At 45.0% G+C, this 11,557-nt stretch overlaps 1 protein-coding gene across 1 annotated transcript; it reads left to right on the forward strand.

Moving 5' to 3' along the window:
* Positions 1–8,872: 8,872 nt before the first annotated feature.
* Positions 8,873–11,330, forward strand: LOC135057625 (uncharacterized). Its single transcript, XM_063963448.1, has 2 exons — positions 8,873–9,045; positions 10,915–11,330. The coding sequence occupies exons 1-2, from the start codon at positions 8,925–8,927 to the stop codon at positions 11,283–11,285; spliced, it is 492 nt and encodes a 163-aa protein (XP_063819518.1). The 5' UTR covers positions 8,873–8,924; the 3' UTR covers positions 11,286–11,330.
* Positions 11,331–11,557: the final 227 nt, after the last annotated feature.

Here is an 11,557-nt window from a genome sequence, read left to right on the forward strand (position 1 = left end):
GGAAAAAACGGTAAAAAAGCAGAAAAAAAATTGCGTGGGGTCCCCCCTCCAAAGCATAACCAGCCTCGGGCTCTTCGAGCCGGTCCTGGTTCTAAAAATCCGGGGGAAAAACTGACAGGGGATCCCCCGTATTTTTAAAACCAGCACCGGGCTCTGCGCCTGGTGCTGGTACAAAAAATATGGGGGACAAAATGAGTAGGGGTCCCCCGTATTTTTTACACCAGCATCGGGCTCCACTAGCTGGACAGATAATGCCACAGCCGGGGGTCACTTTTATACAGCGCCCTGCGGCCGTGGCATTAAATATCCAACTAGTCACCCCTGGCCAGGGTACCCTGGGGGAGTGGGGACCACTTCAATCAAGGAGTCCCCCCCCCAGCCACCCAAGGGCCAGGGGTGAAGCCCGAGGCTGTCCCCCCCATCCAAGGGCTGCAGATGTGGGGCTGATAGCCTTGAGAAAAATGAAAGAATATTGTTTTTTCCAGTAGTACTACAAGTCCCAGCAAGCCTCCCCCGCAAGCTGGTACTTGGAGAACCACAAGTACCAGCATGCGGGAGAAAAACGGGCCCGCTGGTACCTGTAGTTCTACTGGGAAAAAAATACCCAAATAAAAACAGGACACGCACACCTTGAAAGTACAACTTTATTTCACACATGTCGACACACACATACTTACCTATGTTCACACGCCGACCTCTGTCCACTTGTCCAAGTAGAATCCACATGTACCTGTGTAATGCAGAGACCCCCCGTGACTGCTGTCACAGAAGGTCCCTTCAGCCAATCAGGAAGCGCTACTTCGTGGCACTCTCCTGATTGGCTGTATGCGCGTCTGCTGTCAGACAGCGCATCGCACAGCTCCCTCCATTAGTTTCAACGGTGGGAACTTTGCGTTCAGCGGACCGCGGGTGACCCCACCGCTGTCCGCAAAGTTCCCACCATTGAATATAATGGAGAGGCTTTGCGATGCGCTTTCTGACAGCTCAGATGCGCATAGCCAATCAGCAGAGTGCCAGGACGTTGCGCTCGCTGATTGGCTGAAGAGACCTTTCTGTGACAGCAGTCACGGGGGGTCTCTGCATTCGTGGAAAGGGGTCCCATGTGTAAAAATTTTTCCAGTAGAACTACAGGTACCAGCGGGCCCGTTTTTCTCCCGCATGCTGGTACTTGTGGTTCTCCAAGTACCAGCTTGCGGGGGAGGCTTGTTGGGACTTGTAGTACTACTGGAAAAAACAATATTCTTTCATTTTTCTCAAGGCTATCAGCCCCCCATCCACAGCCCTTGGATGGGGGGGGACAGCCTCGGGCTTCACCCCTGGCCCTTGGGTGGCTAGGGGGGGAACCCCTTGATTGAAGTGGTCCCCACTCCCCCAGGGTACCCCGGCCAGGGGTGACTAGTTTGATATTTAATGCCACGGCCGCAGGGCGCTGTATAAAATTGACCCCCGGCTGTGGCATTATCTGTCCAGCTAGTGGAGCCCGATGCTGGTGTAAAAAATACGGGGGACCCCTACTCATTTTGTCCCCCTGTATTTTTTGCACCAGCACCAGGCGCAGAGCCCGGTGCTGGTTTTAAAAATACGGGGGATCCCCTGTCATTTCCCCCCCCCCCCCGGATTTTAAGAACCAGGACCGGCTCGAAGAGCCCGAGGCTGGTTATGCTTAGGAGGGGGGACCCCACGCAATTTTTTTTCTGATTTTTACCATTCCATTTAAAAAAAAAAAAATATTTTTAAAAATATATAAATAATACTTGTGCCTCCAAAATAGACAAACCAGGTACCTAATCCCTTCTAATATAAATAGATATGCTATTACCAATAAAAAAAAACACCAAAAAAAACATGTTTTTAAAAAATTTTATTAGATTCCGCCACCAAGGTGTGGCGGATTGAAAATGACAAATTTACTGTCTAAAAGCACTGTTGTCGAATGTCCAAACTTCAATTGAATATACTTTTGGCGAATTGCCGCATTTGTACCATTGCAGAAATGTCGAATTTGACAAATGTCGAATTTCAAAAAGTCGAATTTGGAAAGTCCGTTTTTTTGACGGAAAGTACTGAATTGCATTTTTGGGTTTTTTTGGGGGGGGCGAAAAAGTCCAGTTTTTTGACAATTTCGAGAATTCGACTGCAATTGCATAATCCCCCTATAGCTTCTTCCTTGAGCCAAAACCCTCCACCAATTTACATGGACTAAATAATATACCCTATGGTGCTAATCTACTCCAAAAAGATCACTGGGGCTCTTTGCGCATGATGTGTCATGCATTGCATATTTCATGTGATACATCCCACCACTTATCACATGCATAGCAGCATTTATTAATGCTGTATACATGTATAATTCTGAATATCTACGCAGAGGACATCTCTTCTGATAAGAACTGTCCTTTGCATTGGGAGTCCATCCTGGTTATGACCCTGGATGCTGTTGCGCATGTAAAGCTGATGTCCAATACACAGGCCCCCATCAAGGGTGGATGGTGGGTACTCCAGGCCTGGGCCTGGACTGATATGGGGCCCGGGTGCTTGTAGTCAGGTTCAAGGACGCAGGTCAGCTGCCTGCCTGCGCATCGGCAGGCAGCCTCGGAGGGAGAGGCAGAGCCGTGGTCCACGGCCATATTCTCAATATCCGCAAGCTCCGATTGGCTCCAATTTGCTCATGGACGGCTCTGTATAAAGAATATGGCTGATGGTCACGGCACTGCTTCTGTCCCTCCATGGTGGCCCCTCCGATGCGCTCTGTTCCTCCGTGACTGCCTGCCCCCTGATCCTGACTACAACCACCGGGGTCCACTCAAATGGTAAAGTTTGGGGAATGCAGGGAAGGGGGGCGGGAGCAGACAGTCTGTGTGGTGGTGGTGGTGGTGGGGGGGCCTGCCTTGTGAGGGTCAGTCCCGGGTCCCATCATTTCTGATGGCAGCCCTGCCAATGCATGTATGAACCACAGGGGACACTGGGAGGGATCAGGTTATTTTTGTGTAAAGAAGCCCATAGGCTTCCATAGGCATTACCCTGCATAGATGTTGTTGCCCATCGGATTCTAGCTCAGGAAAGTTTAGCTTTCCAGACCTTGATACATATGGGGAATGGGATCAAACCTCAAAAACTGCAGTTTTCTGAGTTTTTAAAAGGTCTCCTGTGTCATAACCTAGAAATCCTGACACCACAGAGGGCAGCTCTTATCAGTAGATCTGTCCTTTGCAGCTTTAAACGCAGATTTTCATAGCGCTATACATACAGCAAGTGGTGGGATGTATTGCCTTCAGAATGAGTTGCTTGAAACATTCTGCCCTTATACAGAATATTAGAGTATATGTTTTCGTAATTAACATAGAAATTGACGACAGATAATTGGCCCAACAAGTCTGCCACTTTTTTACCTTTTGGTAACCTCAACCCTATCTGATCTTTAGTTCTTTGTAAGGCTATTCTTATGTCTATATCAAGCAAGTTTAAATTGCTCTATTGTCTTAGGGGGACAGTAACTAAGCGGAGAAGTGAGCCAGTGGAGAAGTTGCTCCATCAACCAATCAGCAGCTCTGTATCATTTTATAGTATGCAAATTATAGATGTTACTTCAGTGCTGATTGGTTGCCACGGGCAGCTTCTCCACTGGCTTACTTCTCCGCTGTTATCACTGCTTAGTAAATGTCCCCCTCAGTCTCTATCATTTCTGATGGGAGGCTATTCCACCTATCCACTAACCTTTCTGTAAAGTAATGTTTCCTTAAGTTTCCTTTGAACCTACATTCTTCCAGTTTGGTTTATTAACCATCATGCACCTGCTGGAACATGGCTTCACTTTAGACTTTGCATTGTTTTTAATTTAAGAAACTAAAGGAAGTGGCCGTGGCGGAGAAGAGGCTGTGCTTATATAAGTTCATACCAGTGATTGCAGGGCAGAAAACAATGGGAGCAAATGGCAGCGCCAGGAGGGGTTACTGTGGAGATATCAAAGGAGCACTGAGAAGGCAAATACCATGGCGGCAGAGCTTAGTACATCCCGCCCGTAGTCTGTGTTCAGTTCCGCAAAAAGGTTAATGGGGTCTATTCATGAAGCAGTGAAAAGTGTGGAGAAGTGAGCCAGTGCAGAAGTTGACCATGGCAACCAATCAGCCTTGAAGTAACATTTATAATTTGCATACTATACAATTGAATGGAGCAGCTGATTGGTTGCCATGGGCAACTTCTTCACTGGCTCACTTCACTATTTTCCCTGTTTCATAAATAGAACCCAATATTTGCTGCAAGTTCCTCTTACCTATACAAAATCTACCCTAAAGGAAATGGTTACTTTTTAATGGTACGTGAGTAAATAACTGGTCACCATGCAATATGATAGATCATTGCTTGTAATTGGCATTTAAGCATGAATATTAAGGGATCGGTATGTAAAACAGGTGGCTGGGATAATATTACATAGTAGTAATTACATCATTAAACAAGCAATTAACTATGAAACATTTACCACTTGTTTTAACATCAAGTTCTACAATAATTTCCCTTCTATACCTCAGTTATGGTATGTATGCAAACTCTCATAAGTTATTAGTTCACTGAGAGTCCTTTAAAGCTTTTGCACATTTTGATAAATATTAAAGAGAGCTGTTCCTCAATAGTATCCCTTGGTGATACCGCAAAGCTTGTTGGAGTGGTGCTGCTTCTGGCTCCATATGAAACATAATTTGTCTCTGTAAAGCTGAAATGACTCTCCTGGGCTTCTCTAGCAGTGCAGTGGTCAATACTGAAAGTGTCACAGTGCTATCAAACGCCTCACAGTCCTTAACCTGCTAGGCTCTGGCACTACAGGAGTCAGTGATAAATGCAGCATGGAGGGGAGTTAACTGCTGATAGTCTGTCCTCAATGTGTGCTCCCGGGGGTGAGCAGCAGGGCTTAAAGTGGTCCTGGAGAGGTGGGGGAACTCACCACCTCCACGACTCCTCCCGCTTAGCGCACGCCGAAGACACGCGTGCCGCAAAAATGGGTGTGGCCTCACAAGGAAGGGGCATGGCCACACATAAGTACCACCAATTCAAAATAATGCCTCACAGTAGCACAATCTTTTTCACATTGCCCGCCCCACATACTAGTATGGGATAGATATATATATATATATATATATATATATATATATACAAATATACACACAAATATACACACATAAACACACAGTTAAGCATTATTCAAAGCATCACAAATTAGAACTTTTGTTGTTGTTGTTATTTTATAGTAAATAATTGCCCCACATGACAAAGGTGCTGGTGCTTTAGTGTGTCATTCTAGGCAAACTCAAATGCATTTTTCAGGATTGTTATTACAATGGTCCTGTCCCTCTCCTAGCTAATAGAGGCTACCTTTTTTGAGTCTTTACTTGCTCAGGCGATCCAGTTCCTGCACCTGGACGGTGATCAGTGCACATTGCTTCAGCTCCTCCACTCTTCATGGGCACACAGTCAGTCGTGAGAAAGCGCCGCTGACTGCTGGAAAGCCAGTTGATTTGAGGCAGCCAGCAGGCTGGACGGATGGATGCGGACGAACAGGAGGATGCGAGTGGGCGGGAGCTGAGGTTATTCAAATTTCCTTTATAGCGATTAGGTGATGCGGCCTCATTTTTTATGCACCTGATCCCCCTCTGAAGCATGGGGCCCGATACGGATGTCCCCTTAGACGCCCCCTGTCGCCGGGCCTGGCAGCTGAGGTCGGGAGCTGGGAAGGGGCGGAGCATGTAGCTGTAGCGCTGCCCGGCTCTCTCTATGTAGTGCTGTGTGAAGGAGCAGGTTTAAGTGCTGCACAGGGGCGCCTGGGACACCAGCCTCCACACACAGGGGATGTACTTTGCGAGGCTTACTTTGAATCTGGCGCCTATTATGTGCCATTCCCAGCTCACGGACCGCCAGCTAATGAGAAGCTGCCACTTGGCAGCTTCTCATTGGCTGGCGGTCCGCGAGCCGTGATTGGCTCACGCCAGATTTTGACATAGCCGACCCTACTTCTGATTGGTACTACAGCGGTCCGTGAGCCTGGATTGGCTGGCTGCCGCTGCCACCTTTAAAATGCAGCTGGGAGTCGGGACCTGATGCTGTGGCCGGGCGGAGGCGGAACTGGTTCCGCCTGCAATTAGAGGTGACGGAACGCAGTTCCGCCCCGTTCCGGCCCACTTTAACCACTGGTGAGCAGTGACCAATAACTAATGCACAATAAGGAAGGGTTTCTACTTTCTGTACACTGAGACCGCGTCCCTCTCTCTGGCACATGCAGCCTTTACTTCAGTGCTGTGTAACATGGGCCAGCTTTAATCCACCCACTGTTGTCACTCTCAAGCTGGAAGCCACCTCTGGAGCCGTTCACCTCTGTCTCTCTCAAGATGGGGCCGCCTTTATTAGGAGGCAAATCTCTCCTCTGGTCAGGTAATATGGGACTCCCCATCAAACACTGCCACCAGCAGAGCCTAAGCCAGGAAGACATGCAGGACCGCTCTGCCATAACCGGGAAGCTCCTTCACTTGTGGGCACTGGGAGAACATGAAATGTGCGAGTCGGTAGCAGTGTTGCACCTTTCCCCTCCTGCTCCATTCTAACATGACCACCCACCTGCTTTTTAACAGTTCTCTTCATGGACTCACTGTACTTCCTGGAGCTGCCTGTCACACTCTGAATCCAGCACAAGTGTAAAAGTGCCCATACACTAGACAAGGGGTGGGGAACCTTTGGCCCTCCAGCTGTTGTTGAATTATACATACCAGCATGCCTTGCTACAGTTTTGCTATTTGGCCATGCTAAAACTGTTGCAGGGCATGCTGGGATGTGTAGTTCAACAACTGCTGGAGGGCCGAAGGGTCCCCATCCCAGCTCTAGACGATATTATAAGCAATTTTGCCATTTCCAACAGATCGGAACTAGAAATCGTTCATAATAGTGCAGATCGTTCAGTGTCTGTGAATGATAACGATCACAATGCACTGTCTTGCTGGTCGTTGGTCAGAGCTCCTGATTTTCCCAGCTGCAGGGAAGATCTGAAGCTATCGACAATGACAGCATGCTCCTGGATGTAGCCGCTCCTAGATCTTAAGATATATCATGTGTATTGTACTATATTGTTTGCTCAGGACTGCCAGGGAGTTTCTGGGGGAGTTCAAGGGAAATCGTTAACGAGAAATCATCATTTACAGGTCATCTAGTCTATGGGCACCTTAAGAGTCCCTGATTACCATGTGCTGGTTTTACGGCTGCTGTCTAACTGTCACCAATGTGATAAAACAAACAGGGACACTACATATTCAAATAATATTACAATTCATGAATGAAAATATACAGGGATGGGTGGCTCACTTAGTGGGGTGCCACACATGTAGTGTTCAAGTTTTATTGCTGATACCTTTGGTGTGCTGGGGGTAAAACCTGATTATTATTATTTTTTGTCTAGAATAACCCCTCCCTTTCACACACCTGTAGTGTATTACAAAATGGATTGAGCAGCTACTTTTTTATATACATCAAGTCACATTAGTAAGACCACCTCCTACATTTGAGGTCAGCAGCGTGTAGCCCATGAAGTATGTCACGTGATATGCGCTGGCTTGGTGGATATATAAGGTGCACGATAGGCTTTCTGCACACATATCACTCATTGCCGTCATAGGTAAAAGGTCGATTTATCCAAGTTACAAAAAGGGATGATTATCGGCTTTCAGGCCACGGGCAGTGTTTCTGAAGCAGCGCAGTTTGTTAACTGTTCGCGTGCTGCTGTGGTGAAGGTATATCGTGACTGGACAAATGGAACTACTGTGAATAACTGATGTGGAAACTATGGAGTGCCACATGCCATTGATGTGAGAGGTGGACGTGGGCCAGGAATGTGCGTGAGGGCCGACTGACACGCTGCAATGGAGCAGCTCATTGTCAAAATGAACCTGAGGGCTACCAGACGTGTGTCTAAAATGACAGTTCAGCCCATCTAGCTGCTGTCTGTGCTGCACATCGTGGTTACTCTGGTTATTAGCTGGTGGTCATAATAATGTGACTCAACCATGTATAACATGAATGGTTTCCAAGTTTTAATTGTACATGGCACAAATGTGAGTACTACAAACCATTAATTCCAATGAATGAAGTACTGCCCAGATCATCATAAAGCATGAATCACTTTTCTAAATAGCAAATTAATTTGTGATGCCCTGAGGAAAACTCATATGTCCATCTTAATTACTCGTCACTCACTATATGACATGCTTTGCTAACATGTCTTTACGTACAATAGTCATACCTTTAACATGTTTAAGCAGTAAAAAAAAAAAAAAAATTACAAACTACAGAAGCTTCTAAGGGCCTGTTTAAATTAGCATTTTTAATTAAAATTCTGTCTCTTTTCCCTTGTGTGACAGGATGACTTAATACATACATATGCACCTAGCCCAAGATCTGGATGTGTGATAAAAAAAACAAATAATGTCTTCTGGACAAACTTGTACTGCTTGCAAAGCAGTTACATATGTTGTCATGACTGTACACACCATTGTATTGGTGCTCCCCACACTACACCTTACTAGTGATTAGGAGTTCGATCATGGTCCACCCTTACATGACAATCCAGGATGTCTGCAGCACTGTATAGAATAATACAGATATTGAACTGCAGATGAATCATAAAATTCTTATTCAGGTGATGGGGGACCAAATGTGAACACCTACACTTAAGGGAGGAAATTAGTATTAATGATCCTAGTGAAGAATCTGAAATAGCCACATTCCTAATGTGACAAACTAATTCCTGCTGATGTCATGAGTTATGTCCTCCAAATTTAGGTCACTGATATATATATAAGAGGCAGCCTTTGGAAAATCAAACAAATCCTGGAAAGAGAAATCCTTCACTGATATCTGTTTAGGTTCCAGTGGTCCAAAACCAAGCACAAGCCATGTCTGGAGTCAAGGGAGGTCGTGGACAGCGTCAGGAACATCAACATCATCATCATCATCATGAACACAGTGAACAGAAACAGGACCAAAGTCTTCCAGCAGTTGCCCTACCGTGTCAAGGTACGAGATTCAGAATCAGTAGCACAGAATATCTCTGCATTTATTTATTTTAGTTATTATTTATTAACATATATTTATGTAACGCCAGATTAACCAACAACACATTGTGAATTGGGATAAAATAGGGTAACAAAACAAGACAGGCTGTTGACAGACAATCTTGCAATCTGTAGGATATTATTGTAGGAGTTTGATAAATAAACCACATATTGCGTATTGGTCCACCCAGAAAGCAATGGGAAAAGAAGCTATATTATCCAGTCACACAGCAATGTTAGTTTAGAGATCGGAATAATGATTGTTGAGTATACAAAGATAATATATGTATACTGTGACCTAAATGTACAGAGTGGTGGTCATTGGGTAGAACATTTTAGGGAGGATAGGAAGGTGGCTAGGAAGTGTGATAAGCTTGCCTATAGCAGAGAATTTTCAGGAAACACTTGACAGCTTGTTGTACAAGGTGGGGACAATCTACACAGTGATTGCTGCCAAGAGATGGGAGCAGGTAATAGGTGTGGATGAGGAGTGCAGACAGAGCTGAGGAGTCCAGGTTGGAGATACCTGTATATTGAACAAGTAAAAAATTTATTTTGATGCAGTTTTGATAATGGCTTTGTATGTTAATTGAAGTATTGTGACTGATAATGGGATGCGGTCAAGATCCCACCGGAATCCCGACCGGCACAATCCCGACAAATTCTCCCTCTGTGGGTGTCCACGACACCCATAGAGGGAGAATAAATTAGTGTGGCGAGCATAGCGAGGCACCGTGCCCGCAGCGTGGCGAGCGCAGCGAGCCCACAAGGGACTGCATTGCGCTCGCCCCCCTGCCAGGATTGTGCCGGTCGGGATTCCGGTGTCGGTATTCCAACCGCCGGGATCCCGTGTGGCGGGATTTCGTACTGATCCCCTGATAATGCTTATATAGAAATGTAATCTGAATAAAATATGGAAAGGCGTAATATAGTGTGACAGAAGTACATTGTTTTCATTAGGAAAGTAACACTGACATTAAGGATAAGACCATCTTAATGCTGACAATTATCAGTGACAATGCATTGTATAAACTAGTGAGATGCCAGTGCAAATAATGATGCTTTATATTCCGTTGTCTAGAAGATCAGAAACAGCGAGGCTGCATCGTAAAGCTTGCTTCAATTGCCTAATTGCCCAAGCAGTGGTGAATTTCCCATTAGGCACATGAAACACGTGTCTAAAGATGACAACATTGATAACTGACAAATAGACATTTACCTACTAGACATTAATGTAACTAAATCTGAATAAAGAGTGGTGTCCTCCAAAGGAAATAGAACAAGATAGTATACCGTGCACATGCCTTTTCTGGTTTCCCTGCAAAAACCTGGGTACTTGTATAGTCATCTCTATTAATAACTTTTTAAACCAATTGATAACTTTATCAGCTTATAAGACTGTTACCGTATCTACACGGAAGTTGATTCTGTAAGAAATTACCTGTATATAATCACAAAAATAACTATAAGCAGTAATGCAGAATTATTAATATTAGGAATTAACATTTTGAATCTTTTCTACAAATCCTAAATGTTGCTTTACCTCAGGCCGGCGTGTGTGAAACCAGATATGAGAGCCATGCAAAACCAAATTAGCAATTAGGTGCCAGGAACATGGAGGTCACTTTAAAATTCATTTAAATATCTATTTTATATATTATTACATATATGGGTGAGTTGCAGCTTGCTGATTACTGCGGAATATATTGCACCATGAAAATTCCTGCATTTAAGAACTGAGGGATTTAGAGAAACATACTGCTTGATCAATTTGTTTACATGATCATAGTTCTGAAGTTTCTTGCCTGATAAAACTCTCTATACTTCACAGACCAAGCAGTCACACCTCAACCTGCTCCACAGTGTGTGACACCAAAACCTGCTGCTCCACAGTGTGTGACACCACAACCTGCTCTTCCTCAGATTCTGACACCACAAGCTGCTGCTCCACAGTGTGTTACACCACAACCTGCTCCTCCTCAGATTGTGACACCAGAACCTGCTGCTCCACAGTGTGTAACACCACAACCTGCTCCTCCACAGATTGTGACACCACAGTCTGCCGCTCCACAGTGTGTAACACCACAACCTGCTGCTCCTCAATGTGTAACACCACAGCCTGATATTCCTCAATATGTTACACCACAACCTTTTGTTCCTCAGTCTTACCAGAGCTCCGTGAAGGGAGGACGCAAGAACTAGAGGCACCACCAGTGAAGAAGATTGGCCCTGCCACCATACAGTTACTTGAGCATGTTAAATTATTTGATTCCTATAATCATGTTACCAATACAATTCAGCTTAAATTAAATGAATCAAAGTATTTTGTGTCTGTATTCTTTTATTCCATACATGCAGCATGAACAAATAGAGCATACGATAATATTAGAAAATTAACACTACGGGGTATATTTACTAAGCTCCCGATTTTGACCGATTTTGTGGGGTTTTTTAAAGTGTCATCTCGGGAATTT

Source organism: Pseudophryne corroboree, chromosome 3, assembly GCF_028390025.1.
Source record: "Pseudophryne corroboree isolate aPseCor3 chromosome 3, aPseCor3.hap2, whole genome shotgun sequence".
NCBI classification, from domain to species: domain Eukaryota; kingdom Metazoa; phylum Chordata; class Amphibia; order Anura; family Myobatrachidae; genus Pseudophryne; species Pseudophryne corroboree.